General features: G+C 34.1%; 1 protein-coding gene across 2 annotated transcripts; it reads right to left on the bottom strand.

Annotated features, from left to right (window-relative positions):
* Window positions 1-558: 558 nt before the first annotated feature.
* Window positions 559-3,877, bottom strand: LOC145069331 (uncharacterized). Of its 2 annotated transcripts, XM_079016264.1 has the most exons (8): window positions 3,410-3,509; window positions 2,973-3,010; window positions 2,284-2,875; window positions 1,912-2,191; window positions 1,726-1,833; window positions 1,363-1,641; window positions 1,103-1,246; window positions 559-1,006 (listed from the first exon to the last, which is right to left on the bottom strand). In XM_079016264.1, exons 3-8 carry the CDS (start codon window positions 2,853-2,855, stop codon window positions 842-844), a joined length of 1,548 nt encoding a protein of 515 aa, XP_078872390.1. In that variant the 5' UTR covers window positions 2,856-2,875; window positions 2,973-3,010; window positions 3,410-3,509; the 3' UTR covers window positions 559-841. The 2 variants fall into 2 exon arrangements, with proteins under 2 accessions (XP_078872390.1, XP_078872389.1); XM_079016263.1 differs by having other exon boundaries at window positions 2,284-3,010; window positions 3,410-3,877.
* Between the last annotated feature and the right edge of the window lie 15,992 nt (window positions 3,878-19,869).

Below are 19,869 nucleotides of genomic sequence, written 5' to 3'. Positions count from 1 at the left end.
TAGGTTTGCAATTTTGGTTCTATTAAATGTAACTTGAGAATTAAAGACCCCAAACAAACCCGACATCATTTTTCTATATGATAAATATTTGGAGTAGGTTGACGGTCGTTAGGCTCATAGTTACACACGGTGAATATTTATCTCATGGGGTGTGGGGGTGGAGGCCCCACGGTATAGACCTATACCTACATTGATTTGTATGTTCCCATACTTTATTCTAATCATAGTCTACGTTTATACTTTTCCTATATATAAAAAATGGTAAACTGTACCATTTGAACGGCTCACATACTTTTCCTATATATAAAAAATGGTAAACTGTACCATTTGAGCGGCTCACATGGGAGGCCAATCGTGAAACATTGACTAGCAATATTTTTGGTGTTTGTGTTTGAACCATGAACCTCTTGTGTGAAATTAAATCCCTCAATCATCAAGCTCCAATTGCACGGGTACTCTGGGTATATATTAGGTTGAGCACAACTCAACAAAAGAAACTATCAGTTTTCAAATACTTAAAAGTTAATATTAGTCAATTTTCATTCTATCTCGCAAAGATTAAATAAAAGAAACTTGTATATATGCGTATTAAAACTTCACCATGTGTATATATATATGTGATTGTAAGGAATTTACATGATGTGTGGACAAAGAGAAGCAAAACAAAATGGTCTCTCGAGTCTCAATATATATGTGCACCTCAGCCTACAAACACCCCCTCTCCAAAACAGGGCAACTTTTGTATGAGAAAAGAAACCCATACCATATTACAAATAGATAAACAAACAAACAGAATCAAGAAAATTCCTCACAAAATCAAGATTCATATACATTTGTCTGGTTAATGAAGCCATGGATGTTGTAAGGCTTCACTAGCCGTTGGTCTTTTTTGGGGATTAATCTCAAGCAAACTCCTCACAAAATCAAGAAATAGTTCATCAGAAACTTGAAGGTGGTCTTCAAGTGATGTTTCTTGTGGGATTATGTATTCCATTTCATTCGTTTCCTGTGATTGCAGACAAACATACAATTATAGAAACAACATTATGAACTACAAGGAATGACTTTTTTTAAAAAAGATTATGCAGCAGACAAAACAAACCTCGTTTATTTGATAAAGATCAAAATTTTTTGTGAAATACTTATCCGTTTCTTGCCCATTTTCCAACATCTCAATATCAATCGGACCAAGCATTCCAATCACACGTGCAAGTAAAATCACAAGCGCATCATTTGGAAATAAAACCTGGAGTTGACACAAACAAGTTAATTACTACATGTCCTCTGACTTTCAAAGTCAAAACTTTTATATTATGTATTTAACAAAAAAACAAATGATGATAAAATAAGTTAATAACTTACATCACCAGAAGATAGCTCAGCTAAGATGCACCCAAGAGACCAAATGTCAATCTTTTGGTCATATGAATTTCCGATAATGACCTCAGGAGCCCTATATGATCTAGATTGCACGTATAGTGACAAATTATCGTTTTGAAAGCAACTGCTTCCAAGATCAATGACCTTGATCTCACATCTACTATAACTTTTAATAAGAATATTTTCAGGCTTCAAATCACAATGAATGATGCCCAATTCATGCAAATACTCCAATGCTTCCAAACATTGCCTTGTGATAATCTATTTTGACTTTCAAAAGTCAACACTTTTTGCGAAATAGTATATAATTATATTTATACATACAAAAGTACCAACTTATCGAACCTGTAATCTGTTCAATGTAAAGTAAGGCTCCCCACCACATTCTTTGTTGTATTTTTGATATTCATATAAGTTAGCACGTAAAAGCTCACATACAATTATAAGATGCTCCTGTAAAATTTCCAACAACATAATAAAAAAGTTAATAAAGCTGAAAGTTTGTTGTGTCAGATACTTTCATATTCTCACCTGAAAATAGAAATAATCATAAAGGCGTAAAATGTGGCGTTCATCCCCCGGATCATACTTGTTTACAAATTTCAAAAGCTTGATTTCATCTAAACTTTGGTCAAAGAAATCTTTATCATTCTTTATAATCTTCAAACAAACATCAATTCCAGTTTGAAGATCATGTGCCTGAACAACTTTGCTAAATGCAGCTGAACCAAGATACTCAGTAACACAATATCTGTAGCCAATCACACTGTTTATAACAATAGGTAAATCCTTATTTTCTTCAAAACCCGTCCTACATAAGCCAAAAAAGGAAATTATTTACTTATTTCCAAACATAAACTTAAAAGAGACTCACCCCAATAACCATTAATATTAGTCACTAACCGGTTTTTCCTGTGTATAATTCTTAAATCAAATACTTCATATTCATCTTCATTTCCATGCATCAAAAGATCATCATTGGTGGCATCCACATCACCTTTTTTAAAGTCATGATCTTTTTTACCCTCTGAATCACTTTTCACATTAAAGTCAACATCTTTTTGACCCACCTGATTTTGTGGTTCATGGGTATTATTAGAAACCCCAAGAAGATAACAATCGCAAGTTCTTTTATTTTCTTTGAGACACCAACTACATACATCTGATTTACAACCCGTGTCAGTTTCTTGAAAATCTTTAAAGCTAATTCCTTTATTTGAGTTATATACAGTTGCACCATTTAGGTCCTGCTCAATATACTTTCCATGTAAATCATAATAATCAGTGACTTTAACGCCATCTTTGACATACCCAATGGAAGTCAAAGGCCAGGGTTTATCCAGATAGTTTGTTTGTTCAAAAGGGTCGAATATAGGATCAAGAAAAGGTTGACCATTCTCTTTTTCTGAAGTTGTTACAAATTTGTCCTCAGTTGGACCACTGAAGGGATCCGAATTGTCAAACAATGGCGGCATAGAATAGTCTTCATCTCTCTCTGTATACCAGTTTAGGTCATTTTGCAAGTCAAAATCATGGTAATCACGAGCTGTATCAAATTGGGATAATGTATCTGATGAAGCATGAGAACTAACCCCTCTTGTGGTTCTTATTCCATATGGATTTGTGAATTCTGCACAAACCATTATCAACCAAAATAGTCAATAACCATCGATCTCTTAAGCTTGTTCGTCAGTTCAATGGAAATGGATGACTAAAGATGCATTCTAGAGTCTAGACTTTGACGATTGTGGAGGGATTCAGGGAAGTAACTAAAGACGCAATTGATCTCAATCACATTGGCATCGAGGGGAGAAAACAATGAATTTAAATTGAAGACAACAAAAAAAACAAGACAAATTGTGGTCCCAAATCCAAACTAAAAACATTGAGTTCAGTGAACTAAGTCTAATTTTATTGAGAGAAACATCTTTTAGCGCCGATCAACACATAAACAGTTGATCTTCATTCCGAGAAAAGCAAACCCTGATATTACTAAACAATTCAAACAATCGGCAAAATGAGGAGTCACCTGAGGAGTACAAATCGGTAGTAGAAGAACCCAAGCTGACAAACTCGTCATCTGAAGAACCTTCAACCTCCTCCATCATCTGCCGTGGCGGAGAGGGAGGAAGGCGAGCAGCAGGAATTTTAACCGATGGAATAGTGGGTGGAACTAGAGGAAAGAGGAATCTTTGGAAATCGAAAGAAGCCAGATGGGATTTCTCGAGGATATCATCCATGAGTGCAGATTCGGAGTCTGAGAGCCCATTTTTTCGTAAAAACTCGAGCACTTGTTCAATGTCAGAGAGTTGTTGTTCCATGGCGGATGAGAGAGAGGGGATTTGAAAAAAGGAGCGGAGGGAGCGGAATTAAAGAAGAGATTAAGGAAGTGGTGAAAAGTAAAAATCGATCGTGGAATCGAATTTTTCATGATTCGGAGTCTCACAGTGATGAAAGAGAGATAGATTGGAAGGTAAACGGGAAAGAAATCTTGCAACAACTTTGAAAAGTAAGAAAAGGGACTCACCAGAGAAAGGTGTCGTGTGTTTTTTACAGTGATAGTGGGAATAAGTCCTTTTTTTTTTGTTTTTTATCCTTTTTTAACCATGAAGAAATTTGTAAATAATAAGAAAAAAGTTGAAGAGAATCATTAAAATGGGTAAATAACAGTATTTTCTAAATTATTATTTTATGATTATAATTTATATAATAACCATTTATTTTGGAAAATATTTTTTTTAAGACGGTTAATATTTTTTAAATGAAGTTCATCTTTTTGCTAAATTATATCTTCACCAAAGTTATATTTTTATAAATAGTTAATTATTACTGCAAAACCTTTTTTATACGAAATTAAACTGAAATCTTAGTTATCATCTTATGAAATTTTATTATTTTACAAAACTCTTTTTATCATACTAAACGTTTTTGTAATAATAATCGTTTATAAATTAAAAAATATTTTTGTTTACGAAATTAATGAAATTGCTCTAGTCTTAATAAATCTTATCATTTTAGTTATAATCCCAAAAATTAATTATGTCCATCAAATCATTGAAGAGTTTTTACATAAAATAAATATCTTTTTAATATGATTTTTCTAACTAAAAAATTGATTTATGTTCATATAAGTATAATATCTTTGTAGTACAAGTCAATAAAACATACTATATTTTATTATGTGCATAAATTATTACTTCTAAATAAAAGAATCACATCGACTACAACTACTATTTTCAAAAGAATAGTTGTTAAAAATAAAAGCAATCATATTTATTTAATCTGCTTTAAAAATATGTTTGATTTTGACCGCTTTCAAATCAATAATACAATTATGTAAAGTATATTTGTTAAAAACACATAGAATACAACAAATGTTTAACAAACATGCAATTTCTTTTTCTATAAATCAACATCAAATGGGTACTTATCATAATTTTCAAGTATTTAAAGGAAACCACAAAGGTTTGGCCGGTCTCTCCAAACATTGGTTTGACAATTTAAGATAATTTTAAGACCAAAATAATAAGATTCAACTAATCATATTATTTGGAATATAAACCTAAAATGTTATAAAACTTCAAATAATAACCGAAATTACAAAATAATTATTTCAAACTAAAGTTTCACAACTGAAAAGAGCTTAATATTCTTTCAAAAAAAAACTGAAACGAGCTTATACTCAAGAACAGTAATTAACTCTAAAGTTTATGCAAGCCATATTGTAATTTATATATTTTCTTAAGAATAGTTTTCAAAATCTTAATTTTTGTAAGTGGTGCAACCTACCTTTCATGAGAGGGTGAATAATAATGACAAGGGTACAACCAACCTCCGGTCATTATGGTGTCCAAAATGTCTTCATTTGGCATCCTGTCCTTTTCACCCCCTACATTTCCTCTTTTTGCCTTGTGTGCCCACTTTTTTAAATTAATTTTCTCCTTTTACTTTTTGGTTTCTTTCCTTTTCTTGTTTAAAAGACGCTCGCATTGATTATGAATCTCTAACCTATAAGCATCGATTAAAAACACATAAACAAAGGGAAAAAATAATAAGGGGTTAAAAATTTGATTAAAAACACATAAACAACTATAAAAAAAAAAAACTTTTTAAGTATCAAATAAATAAAAAAATAAGGGTTTTTAGAAGGATTTTGCAATACTTAATACTAGATATGACCTCAAAATAACATCAATCAAGGTCGGTCACTAAGACAACAATGGAGAATAGGTTTCATCGTCGAGAGGGAAAGAGTTTGGATCACCGTTATGGTTCTACAACACAAAATGGTTTTTACAAACAAGAACTCTTTGTTTTGATATATATATATATATATATATATATATATATATATATATATATATATATATATATATATATATATATAATATCAAGGTTTCAAGTGACAAAAATGCTATATTCTTGAATTCTCTTAACGTTTAGAAACATTTGAAGTCTTGAAATATATGAGTAGTGAAACATTTGGCATCAATAAGATAATTAATCGGGATAAAAAAAAAAACAATAGTTTAGTTTGTTACATTAATTCTATGCAACAAAAATCTACAATTGTAATAAGCCATTACAAGTGCATCAAAAATCTACAATTGCTAGTTCATCACATCCAAATCCTTCATGTATTATTAACATCGACTGGTGATTACTTTCTCTAAGAAAGTATCTAAACATTTTTTATGAATATTTCCAAACTTCATAGACCTTTAAGTCATTTGTTATCAAATGGGATAAAATCAATATCTTGATATCATATCTAGGAAACATCAACAAGGGAAAACACCATCACTTACTTTGCTAGTTGGATATCATTTAAAGATCGACATAACCAATTTACTCCATATGTTAGTTGATTATATTATATTGATCATGATCATAAAAATAAACTTTTAGGATATAAGTAGAACTTTTCAAAGTTTGTGGGCTTGTGTGAAACCCATGGACACTTCCAAAAGCCTGGAATTATTTAGGAGTGGTGTGACAATGTGACCATTGAGTAACAATTATTTGCACTTTGGACCCCATGACCTGAGTTTTAGCTTAGACGCACATGAACGTAACTTCTTTGTGTTCGTCCTTAAAACAAAACAATTAATAGAGATGAACATAAATAAATTATTATGTTTTTCTTCATATTTTAAAGAAGATAAGTTTGTTTACGTTCGTTAACATGTTTGTTAATACGGCAAACAAACATAAAAAAGGAATATGTTCTTGAACATGTTCGCAAAGAGTAAATGAGAACATATAAACAAAAGTAATAACATGAAAATTTATACCTTCAAAACATCCATAATTTGTAAATCACTAAATAACATCTTACTTATGAACTATGACACTAGCACTAACGTGCTTGACCAAATAGTTAGACACCACATCAAATTTTTTTTTATCTAATAATAATTATAAGTTGGTTAAATAAATATCAAATCTAAAATGTAATTATATATAAACTAAATTTTAATATTAAAATAATATATCTTTACTTCTACTTATAAAATTATGTTTTTTAACTTTTAACATATTATACTTAATTTATTCTTTTTAATATATTGTTGGATGTAATCCATTATTATTTTTAAGCTACAACTTTTGAGCAATTTATATAAAATACTTAAATTATTAATTTAAATATAAAATTACAGGGTCAACTTAAATAAAATTTTTAGTTTAACTTAAATAACCCAAAGAATATTTTGTAAATAGTTAAAAGTGATAAATTGTAGTGTCTTTCTAATAACGATTATAAGTTGGTTAATAAGGTTAAATAAATATCAAACCTAAAATGTAATCATAAATAAACTAAATTTAAATATTAAAATAATATATTTACTTCTACTTATAAAGTTATGTCTTTAACTTTTTACATATTATACTTAATTTATTAAATTTAATATGTTGTTGCATGTAAACAATTATCAGTTTAAAGCTACAACTTTTGAACAGTTTGAAAAAATACATAAATTGTTAATTTAAATATAACATTACAGCACCAACTTATAAATTTCAGTTCTATTTAAAAAAAAACCAAAGAATATTTTGGGAATAGTTAAAAGTGATAAATTGTAGTGTTAAATGAAAAAACTAAATTGTAATCTCAATTTAAATAAAGTATTTCCTAAAAATATTTGTATAACCGTTAAAAGTTTTCAAATAAGTAGCTTAAAATAACTTATAATAACAATAGATTAAAATAACTCTATATAAATGATTATATTGTTACCTTTAAAATCAAAAAACAATGTTTGATGTTTTAAATAATTATAATGATAGAAATTAAAACGTTAAGCAAATAAATTTTAAAAAATTAATTAACAATAACAACAACTATAAATAACATTAAACCATAAGTTATATTTAATTTTATTCATTAGTAACTCGCGGGTAGAAGTCATTCAAACGATTGAGATTATGCAGTTATAATAGATGTATATATTATCATATAATTCAAAATAATTAATATGTTATATCAATTTAGTATACAAATTATTATATCAAGTTTAACAACAACGTTATTGTTATATTTAAAAAAACATATATTTGGAAAGATTTTAAGTTTTTAACTATATAGGTATTTATGTGCAACGTGCGGGCATTCACTTATATATATATATATATATATATATATATATATATATATATATATATATATATATATATATATATATATATATATATATATATAGAGAGAGAGAGAGAGAGAGTTAGGTTCAAATGTAGATTGACATCTATTGTGCAGACGTGTGGACAATACTATTCTGTGAGAATGACAAAGAAAATATATTGTTTGATAATATAAATACGTTCAATCTTACATAAATATTGTCATTAACACACATTTTCACTAATTAAATCATCTATAAAGTTATTATATACTTTTTATTATTATTCTCATTCTGCCAGAATGTTGTCAGAATGTTTATTAAGTCGTATTCTGTCAGAATGAAAGTGAGTGAAAAACAATGTATGAGAACAAAAATGAATAAGAATTAGTGAGAATGCATGAAAATGATGATATTTATGTAAGGTTAACGTATTTACATTACTAAATAATTTATTCTCTTAATAATTCTCATAGAATAGCATTGTCCACACGTCCGCACAATAATTGTTCATCCATATTATAACCTAGCCTTATATATATATATATATATATATATATATATATATATATATATATATATATATATATATATATATATATATATATATATATAGGGAAGAGTTATATGGAAAACAAAAAAACCTTAAAAAAACCCTAAAAATCATAAAAATGCATAAAAAATACTTAGAGATCACAAATATTTTTTTGACATTTTTCACCTAAAAATCGCAGGTTTATTCACAAAATCGCTGAAAAAAAATGATTTTTTTTTTGGGTTTTTTTTTTCAAAAAACAAAATTCAGCGAAAATAAAGAAAAAGCTACAAAAATTTATAATATAAAATAAAATAAAAATATTTGTGATGTCTAAGTATTTTTTTTTTATGATTTTTAGGGTTTCTTGTTTTCCATATAACCTAAACCTATATATATATATATATATATATATATATATATATATATATATATATATAGCCTTTCAAGAACTCCAATCATGCTAATCCTTCCAATTAATACGACCTACATGGTCTTCAACGATTATTAGCTACGATTTACCATCAAATTTTTTTTACACAACTTACCATTAAACTATATATCGGTCATCTTCTCCGACCAACACCATCCACTCCCACCACCATCAGCACTGTCTGCCACCCACCTCCATCAACAAACAACAACTTTCATTCTTCGAAAAAGAACAAAGAACAATTAACTTATGTTTTTATGGTGTTTGGTTTGTTCATGTTATGATTGCCGATATACAAGTAACAAAGAGTGATGAAATCTCAATCTAATTCTCATATGTATCTTAACGAAGTTTGTGAATGTCACACCCCCCAAAACCGGAACGGCGGAAACGCTCTGGGGTGGATGACTTCATGTCAAGTATCACAACACATGCATTATAGTAATCAAAGTACAACAAAACATTGCATTAATAGTAATAGTTTTACATGGTTACATTAATACATCAAAGTAATACAAGTAATAGAATAAATACAGCGCGGTATACAAGTAACAAAGAGTGATGAAATCTCAATCTAATTCTCATATGTATCTTAACGAAGTTTGTGAATGTCACACCCCAAAACCGGAACGGCGGAAACGCTCTGGGGTGGATGACTTCATGTCAAGTATCACAACACATGCATTATAGTAATCAAAGTACAACAAAACATTGCATTAATAGTAATAGTTTTACATGGTTACATTAATACATCAAAGTAATACAAGTAATAGAATAAATACAGCGCGGTACTAAGCTATCTTCATCTACAGCTCTGGGGATGTACCTGTCTAATGCTAACCTGAGAATACAAGTTATTTGAAAAGCGAGTATCAGTATTTTTACAAATGCTGGTGAGTTCATAAGTATTTAGTGACATTATCCAAATAACTTTATAAAGTAGTAGTTTAAGTGTTTACTGTGTATTAGAGTTCCTTCCAGAAAATCCTATATTTTCTTTAATAAAGCAGCCTTCTACCAAGACTGGTCAGTGTTATGTGGTAAAAGTCATTTTCCCTAAATTGCTATCATTATCAAAATACTGAATTTGATTATTAAGGAAAGCAAACGACATCAGGGAATAACATATGCCTCAGCAGTGAGGACTGCTGACTAAGGCAAGGAATCATAGACTCCAGGAGAGTATCGAACAAACGACACGCCTGGTTTAGTCTAACAAATAGAGACTCAGACCCCAGAAGGTAGCAAATGAAAGGTACAGCTGGTAAGGTCTAAAGCAGTGAATACAGACCGCAAACAGTATCAAATGAAAGATACATCTTACAAGGTCAAAACAGAGAATACAGACCGCAGACAGTATCAAATGAAAGATACATCTCGCAAGGTCAAAACAGAGAATATAGACCGCAGACAGTATCAAATGAAAGATACATCTCGCAAGGTCAAAACAGTGTGACTCTGAAAATGAGTTACCAGCATACAGTGTAAATTGCCGGTGAATACTGTTACCTTAAGACCATGAATTATAAGGTAACCCGGGATACTCGTAACCATACTAACCGACACTAGAGTACCAGACGCCCTACAAGCGTCTATATAATGTGACATTTGTCACCCCTTGGCTTGGTGGGCCGTGGACTGTAGCTAGCAGTCAGGGTCCGGGGGTGTCAATCCCATATAGATCTATACACACAATGTCCGCTCTCCCTACAGGAGACTCTGGTTACCAACTAGACGACGGAGAAGGCCGTGTCCTGAAGATGCATCCCAAATAGTGGGTAGAGACTTCCGAATAGTGGGTTTCTAATGTAAGTGTTGAACTAGAGGTAGAGACTCATGACTGAACTGACTGAAGTAAACCCACATGTCTATGCTTGTGTACATAATATATAACTAATGAATCAACTGTTGGATATAGTGTCTAAGTCCATAACTATATTTGGTATGTACTTGACCCGACCCGGCATGGTCCATTTGGGTTGCACTTCACCCGAACAATTTATGGATAATATTTGAGAATAGTACAGGTTATGATTTATTAATATATTATAAGTTCTAATATATTAATATAAGATCATATTATTTAATTAGTATTGATCTATAATTAATCTAGGATTAAGTTAGAGATCAAAGATATTACTAATTAAATATGGGCTTCTATATTTATATAGTGTAGGCTAATGCTTATTTGGAATGGGCTAGGCTTGTATGGGAAAGTCCATGGATACTCCATGGAGCTTTAACCCATGGATCTCATGGAAATGAAGAGACATGGGTATTAGGGTTTACATGGATGTAACCCTAATCCATCACACTATATAAAGGAGGCTTTGGTTCTTGAAATCACACTAGTTGACACTTTTTGAGGTGAGGGCCGATTTCAAGATAGTAGTGACTATTCTCTCAAAGTTCCAAGTTTGTGGTGATTTGTGATTTCCATTTGAGGCATCCACACTATTGGTGCTAGGCTCTAAAACTCCAAGGAATCAACTACAACTACAAGGTAAGTGTTTCTACTAGCTTTATTTGATTCAAGTTCCCCATGCCATGCTAGTTAGGATATGAACCTTGGAAAAATAATTATTTGCATGTATCTTAGACAAACATAGATCCAAGGTTTATTAGGGTTGCATGTACACTTAGGAAGTGTTAGAATGCTCAAAACCCATCAGTGGTATCAGAGTCTAGGCTTGTTTGTTTGATACTTGATGCAAAATAGTTGAAAAGGTCGAAAAACTTGTTGTCTGCCTGATGAACTCACCGAGTTCATGTGTATCTTCAACCTACTCGCCGAGTAGGTTCATGCACTCGGCGAGTAGGAGCCACAGAGTGCGGATTTTCGACTTTAGTTGCTGGAAATGGACTAGAAACATTACCCTAAACTGTTTTGGTACTTGAAAACTTGTTTTAGATGGTGTAATGTCCTTGCTAATCCATTTACAACAACTAGTTATCAAAATTACAAAGTTTTAAGTGTAATTTTTGATTCATGAAAGTGTTCATATTCATGTTCTTGATCTTATGATGTTTAGATGATCATAGGAATTATTTGTAACCTGTGTGGTAGATTAATTCTTGATCATTATGTGTTTTAATGGAGTCCATAACTTGTCCTCAAGTTATGGAAAACCAAAAGTCACTTGAATTAAAAACCATTAAAAGAACACAAGAGTTAGAAAAATGAAGAGTCTTCATTTTATTACTCTATTAAACTCATAAGTTACAAGAAGTGAAAAGTTTTGAAAGTTTACAAAACTTGCCCTCAAGTTTTGGAACAAGTAAAGTCATATTAAAAACTTTAGTTCCAACCCTTAGAATTTTAAAAGTTAAAATTCAACCCTTATACTTATATTATTATGATTTAATAATTATATATATATATATATATATATATATATATATGTGTGTGTGTGTGTGTGTATAAGATTAAAGTCGTCTTACCGCTAATACGTCTCATTCATGAAGCCGGTCTATAAGGTGGGTATAAGGTTGTTGCCTATAAAATGGCAACTTAATGGGTGTCCACTCTCACCCACCGCTTGTTTGACTGGTGGAGGGTCGTTAGCCGAACGAGTAAGACAAGGACTTATAAATTCTCATTAAAAGTATGATGAATATTATAAAGTAACTAAATGTTTTATTAAATTCCCAATCTTAGTTACTTTAGGAAAAATGTGAATAAGGTGCTAATCCATGAAATTACACTTTACACTTTGTCTAAGTCGTTAGTGGAGCGTGTGTGGTTAACCGGAACACTAATTTGGACTTAACAAGGTAGGTAAAGGGTGACTTAATATTTATCATAGTATCGATGGAGCGTGTGTGGTTAACCGGCACATCGATTGAGGGGTAATTTATTAAGGGTACCAAGTAATTTGCATGGTTACTTCACACCTCGTTTTGTGATCCTCGGCATCCCAGTCACAAAACTTGGAGGGCACACTCGAGATTGAAACATGCCTTTGAAAAGTTCATTGAATCTCAAAAGAATCTAGGAGTTTCTAAGAACCAAATTTAATATTTTAATATTTCGACTTTGGTGGAAATTGGTGAATCGTCATTCACATACCTTTCAAATATGTTATTACTTAGATTACGGCATACCTCTTCTAAGTATAATATATTGTGATTGGATCCTAGCCTTAATACTACATTTGGGTGTTTTATTAAGGACTATCTATATATCTAAACTAAAACCTTCTTTCTTCTTTTCAGATGTCTGCAAACACTACTGCTTCTAGCTCTAATCCCAATGGCTCCTTTACCCTTATGAAATTATGTGGGAAAGTCACTTTTGATGGATCCAACTTTAATGAATGGATCAGAAACATCAGAATGATTACTCGCTACGAGGACAAGGAATATGTCCTTGATAAGGAACTTAAGGAGATTGATGAGTCAGTTTCTACTCCTCAAGAGATCGCTGAGTTTAGGGCACATGAAAGAGATGCCACCAAAGTGGCATGCATCATGATGGCCACAATGACCGCGGATCTCCAAAAATCCTATGAAGATTTCTACCCCTATGAGATGCACCAAGACTTGATGGAAAGATACCATCAAAGTGCTCGTCAAGAGAGGTATGAAATCATCTCCTCCATGATAACAACTCGCATGAAGGATGGTGAACCCATCACGGGCCACATGCAGAAAATGCAAAGATTTGTGGACCGTTTGCTGAAGCTTAATGTGAACTTCCCCGAGGAGCTAGCAATAGATATCATTTTGCACTCCTTACCTTCATGTTATGATCAATTCTGCATGACATACCACATGAACAAGGAAGAGGTCACACTCAGCAAACTTCAAGGACTCTTAAAGACCGCGGAAAGTGGTATTAAGGGTAAGGCGGTTGTTACTACTTCTACTCCTACAAACTCCGCCCCTGTCTTGGCAATCGGGAAAGGACGAGGGAAGAAGAGAAAGAGTTCTTCGAAGGGTACCAAGGTTAGGACCCTTGATGGCTCTTCTTCAAGTGGAACCAAGAAAGGTTTCATCACTCCTTCTTCTGACCCAAAAGAGGCTGAATGCTTCTATTGCCATGAAAAGGCACATTGGAAGCGGTACTGCCCAAAGTACCAGCAAGATGTAAAGGATGGGAAAGTTAAACCCAACCATGCAGATATTTACACTATCATTTCTAATAACTCACCCCATTCTAAATATTGGGTCCTTGATACTGGTTGTGGTATTCATATTTGTTGTGACTTGCTGGGACTAGGAAGAAGTGAGAATGTGGAGCAAGGAAGAATAAACTTAATCATGGGGAATAGGAAAGTTACACCTGTCACCAAGATTGGAGTTTATACTTTGTCGCTAAGTAGTGGGTTTAGTTTAGATTTGAATAAATGTTGTTATTCGCCAGAAATGGAAAGAAATATTATTTCCTTTCATGCATTGTATAAACAAGGTTTTACCTTTTCATTTAATAATGAAGTTGGTTCTATTGATGCTTTCTTTAATAATGTTCTTTATTTTAAAGCATTACCTTGTGATGGCGTGTATGAAACAGTATTTGTGGTTGATAACTTAGGAAATAATGTGATGTGTATTGATTCTATTAATAACTTGGATAAAGCATCATTATGGCATTGTCGACTTGGACATATAAGCAAGAAGCGCATAGGCCAACTCCAAAAGGATGGAGTCTTGGAATCATTTGACCTAAAGTCAGATGATAGTTGCGAATCGTGCTTACTTGGAAAAATGACAAAGTCACCCTTCACAGGTTCTTGTGAGAGGAGTGAAGGTTTTTTGGACCTAGTACACACAGATGTGTGTGGACCATTCAAACATGCCACAAGGGATGCTAATCGTTATTATTTGACTTTTACTGATGATTACAGTAGATATGGATATGTCTATTTAATCAAGCATAAGTCAGAGACTTTCGAAAGGTTTAAGGAATTTAAACAGGAAGTCGAGAATCAATTGGGCAGGAACATTAAGATGCTTCGATCCGATCGTGGTGGTGAGTATCTTAGTTCAGAGTTCCGCGACTATCTAAGGGAATGTGGGATAGTCTCACAATTGACACCTCCCAGGACACCACAGTTGAATGGTGTAGCTGAGAGGCGTAATCGAACCTTGTTGGATATGGTTCGTTCCATGATGAGTCGAGCTTCGCTACCAATCTCATTTTGGGGGTATGCCTTAGAGACTGCCGCCTATATCCTTAATCTAGTCCCTACAAAGAAAGTTGCCAAAACTCCTCACGAGATGTGGACTGGTAAAGTACCCAAACTAGACCACATCAAGATTTGGGGTTGCAAAGCTTTTGTGAGGCGCAAGTCTCATGATAAGCTAGAACCCCGAAGCGAAAGGTGTATTTTCATCGGCTACCCACAAAGATCCTTTGGTTACCTCTTTTACAGACCTAGTGATAATGTGGTCTTTGTAGCAAGAAGAGGAGTCTTTCATGAGAGAGAATTTATAAGCCAAGGAGACAGTGGGAGGCAAATTGACCTTGAAGAACTTCAAGAGTCAAGTGGTGAAGGAACTTCAAACCCTAGCCCTCAACTTGAGGAGGAAACTCCTGTTGAGCCAATTGACGATTCTGTACCTCTGAGACGTTCCACGAGAGTTAGGAATGCACCTGAGCACTACTATGGATTTCATATTACTGCAGAAGGTGAGACACTTATTAGTGATGAGACACTAGTAGGTCTGGATGAACCTAACAGTTACGCGGAAGCCATGGAAGGCCCCAAGTCTGCAAAATGGAAAGAGGCTATGGATAGCGAGATACAATCCATGTATGACAATCAAGTTTGGAACTTGGTTGAGAATGTACCAGGTCGTAAGACTGTAGGGTGCAAATGGGTCTTCAAGAAAAAGACCGACATGGATGGTAAAGTACACACTTATAAGGCTAGACTGGTTGCAAAGGGCTTCTCTCAAATTCCTGGAGTGGACTATGATGAGACCTTTTCTCCAGTAGCCAAGATTAAGTCTATTCGGGTTCTGTTAGCCATAGCTGCATTTCATGACTATGAAATATGGCAAATGGATGTCAAAACCGCTTTCCTTAATGGAAAGTTGGCTGAAGATGTTTACATGAGTCAGCAGAGGGTTTTGTCAGCAACGAGTACCCTAATAGAGTGTGTAAGCTTGAGAAATCCATTTATGGATTGAAGCAAGCACCTCGCAGATGGAATCTTTGCTTTGATGAAAAGGTCAGGGAATTTGGCTTTTCTAGGAGTGAAGATGAATCTTGTGTTTATGTCAAGGCTAGTGGGAGTATAGTCAGCTTCTTGGTATTGTATGTGGATGACATACTACTCATAGGAAATGACATCCCAACTTTGCAGGAAGTTAAGTCCTGGCTTGGGAAGTGTTTCTCTATGAAGGACCTAGGAGAAGCTGCCTATATTCTAGGGATAAGGATTTTGAGAGACCGGAGTAAAAGACTAATTGGACTTAGTCAAAGTACCTACTTGGACAAAGTGTTGAAAAGATTCAACATGCATAACTCCAAGAAAGGTGAGTTACCCATTCAGAGTAACGCCAGATTGAGTAAGACACAAAGCCCTAGTACTGAGGCTGAGATAGCAGAAATGAGTCGACTTCCTTATGCTTCAGCTGTAGGATCGATCATGTATGCTATGACATGTACTCGACCTGATGTAACCTTTGCTTTGAGCATGGTTAGCAGGTATCAGGGGAACCCTGGCAAGGAACATTGGACTGCGGTAAAGAATATCCTCAAGTACCTACGAAGGACTAAGGACTGGGTCCTTACTTTCGGTGGGAGTTATGACTTGAGAGCTGTAGGGTATAGTGATGCTAGCTTCTAGACTGATAGGGATAATTTCCGCTCTCAGTCGGGCTGGGTCTTTACCTTAAACGGAGGAGCAATCACTTGGAAGAGTTCCAAGCAGGAGACAGTGGCTGATTCTACTTGTGAATCAGAGTATATAGCGGCAAGCGAGGCAGCAAAGGAGGCTATATGGCTAAAGAACTTCATCGGAGACCTTAGAGTTGTACCAGCTATAAAAGAGCCAATGGAGATTTTCTGTGATAGCAATAGTGCGGTTGCCTTAGCCAAGGAACCAAGAGATCATGGGAGATCCAGACACATTGACAGAAAATATCACTTCATCAGACATCGAATAGAAGAAGGGATCCTCGTGGCGAAGAGGGTATCATCAGATGAGAACCCAGCAGATCCCCTCACGAAGGGACTGAGTAGGGTTAAGCATCTCCAGCATGCTCGGAGCATAGGGCTAAAGGATGATATAAGTTTTAGTAGTTAGATAAATTATGAAATTTGTAAAGTGTAATTGACATTTGATGGTGAATAAAAGGTGTTTTATTTATGAGTAAAGTGTTGCTATCTCTTGTCGATCGTTTACTATATTTCTTTTGCATGTTTTGACTTCCAGAATAATTATGTTTGGTATATCATATTATTCAAACCTCCACGGTCGGTCATATGTCGGAAGTAGGTATGAATCAAGACTGTCATGATTGGTTGCAGAGGTCTAAGGTGTTGGACATGGCTACAACAATCATGAGTGCTCACAAGTTCTGAGCATTGGACTCAACCCACGCTCACTGGAATCACTTCATGGAATTTTATCTCGAGTGATCGTGAGACGGTAATATCATATAAGTCTTCAAACCTAGAGATATGATTTGTTACTTACGAGTTGATTATGCATTGATTGTACGAAAATGCATTGGTAACTCGATGTTATAAAACGTGCCTTTGTGTATAATTCAATGAGTGGTAAAACAAACATATGAGTCGAAGTTTATCTGTTCCTTCTTGGATTAGAAGCTGATATCTGAGCCTCTCGATGATTGTGTTTTGACCTATGTACCGGGCCCGTTCAGAACTAAGTTGATGTGTTCAATTAAGTTCTTTGTCAAACAAATCAAAAATTGGGAAACAAACTGCTGGACAATAAGCAAGACATTGTTCCATGTATTTGTCTGGCTGATATCTAGAACAGAGGATTATATGATCACTTATCTAAATGGCACATTCTAGTTCAACAGAGTTTAAAGAGCTATGATTGCTGATCGGTTCCTGAAGTCATACTTGCAACTATAGTTATTAGACTTATCCAAGTGGGAGACTGTTGGATATAGTGTCTAAGTCCATAACTATATTTGGTATGTACTTGACCCGACCCGGCATGGTCCATTTGGGTTGCACTTCACCCGAACAATTTATGGATAATATTTGAGAATAGTACAGGTTATGATTTATTAATATATTATAAGTTCTAATATATTAATATAAGATCATATTATTTAATTAGTATTGATCTATAATTAATCTAGGATTAATTTAGAGATCAAAGATATTACTAATTAAATATGGGCTTCTATATTTATATAGTGTGGGCTAATGCTTATTTGGAATGGGCTAGGCTTGTATGGGAAAGTCCATGGATACTCCATGGAGCTTTAACCCATGGATCTCATGGAAATGAAGAGACATGGGTATTAGGGTTTACATGGATGTAACCCTAATCCATCACACTATATAAAGGAGGCTTTGGTTCTTGAAATCACACTAGTTGACACTTTTTGAGGTGAGGGCCGATTTCAAGATAGTAGTGACTATTCTCTCAAAGTTCCAAGTTTGTGGTGATTTGTGATTTCCATTTGAGGCATCCACACTATTGGTGCTAGGCTCTAAAACTCCAAGGAATCAACTACAACTACAAGGTAAGTGTTTCTACTAGCTTTATTTGATTCAAGTTCCCCATGCCATGCTAGTTAGGATATGAACCTTGGAAAAATAATTATTTGCATGTATCTTAGACAAACATAGATCCAAGGTTTATTAGGGTTGCATGTACACTTAGGAAGTGTTAGAATGCTCAAAACCCAACAGTTTTATTATGATATGAAGTGTGAATATGTGAACTGCATGCTAGATTAGGGCTAAGGATCCAGGAAGGATTCCTTGTATGCCTACTTTATGAGCTTATTGAACTTCATGCTAGTACTAATTAGTCAGTGATATGTTGGCCTGATTAGGATATGCTTGGTTTGTTTAGTCAATGGTCGAATGCTGCTTGCTTTGTGCTTTTAGGAGTTCTGGTTATCTTTAACTAACTAGTAAACGAATACGCTAACTTACATATTACGAGGACTAAATAATTTCAGAAGGTTAGGTATAGCCTTATTTCGTAACTCTTGTTTGAGTCCAACCGTTGTAGGGAGAGACCTTTCATTCAAAGAATTATCTGGTCTTAGTAATATGTAATGGTATTCGAGATCTAGTTAGGGAGAGATAGCAGGGAATTCTTATGCAACTGATGGAGAAGAGTGGGTCGAAGATTACCCTAGGGCAAGCCTAGGATGAGATTAGTATAAAAAATTGTTTGATTGTAAATCGTGTACATGGATAGGAAGTGGCTTTCGTAAACCAAGGCAAACCAAGGGGAAAGTACAGATAGATGTGGAAGGTAGTATGGGCTCGTACTACTGAAAGTAGAGGATCCATACTTAACTCTTGGGGAGCTGCGGGGAACCAAGATTGGCAAAGTGTGAGATCTCTCGATATAATGTATGACTCTGAAGATTATGTGGTTTGTTTCAGAATGGTGATGATACGTCATGGAGCAGGAGGTTCGGGGTCTGGGTTTGGTTCGGGTACTGGTTCCGAGCTGGTTGATGATGGATTGCGTGATTTCATTGCATCTGAGATTACGAGAGGCATCCTTGAGTCGACCCCAGTGATTTTTGGGTCTGTCAAGGAGGGTATCATTGACTTGATGGAGGATCTCCTTAAGGCATTCAGGAGCGACATGGCACCTAGCCAGTCGGGGACTCGCACGTCTCCTTCATGGATTTAAGGGGATGTGGAGCACTAGATTTCTGCGGGGTGAAAGACCCCATTATGGCTAGGCGATGGATCATAGACATTGAGACTGCACATGTGA

This window comes from Lactuca serriola, chromosome 8 (assembly GCF_051521515.1).
Source record: "Lactuca serriola cultivar US96UC23 chromosome 8, Lser_US96UC23_V15, whole genome shotgun sequence".
NCBI lineage: Eukaryota > Viridiplantae > Streptophyta > Magnoliopsida > Asterales > Asteraceae > Lactuca > Lactuca serriola.
The sequence above is the reverse complement of the archived record's forward strand: the minus strand, read 5'-3'. Positions and strand labels throughout refer to the sequence as shown.

Excerpts from the sequence above, each read along its gene's own strand:
- LOC145069331 (XM_079016263.1), bottom strand. The coding sequence starts at position 3,701 with ATGGAACAACAACTCTCTGACATTGAACAAGTGCTCGAGTTTTTACGA. Across the intron at positions 1,642-1,725 it reads TTACATTGAACAGATTACAG|ATTATCACAAGGCAATGTTT; the intron begins GTTCGATAAGTT and ends AAGTCAAAATAG. Across the intron at positions 1,007-1,102 it reads ATCTTTATCAAATAAACGAG|GAAACGAATGAAATGGAATA; the intron begins GTTTGTTTTGTC and ends CTGCAATCACAG.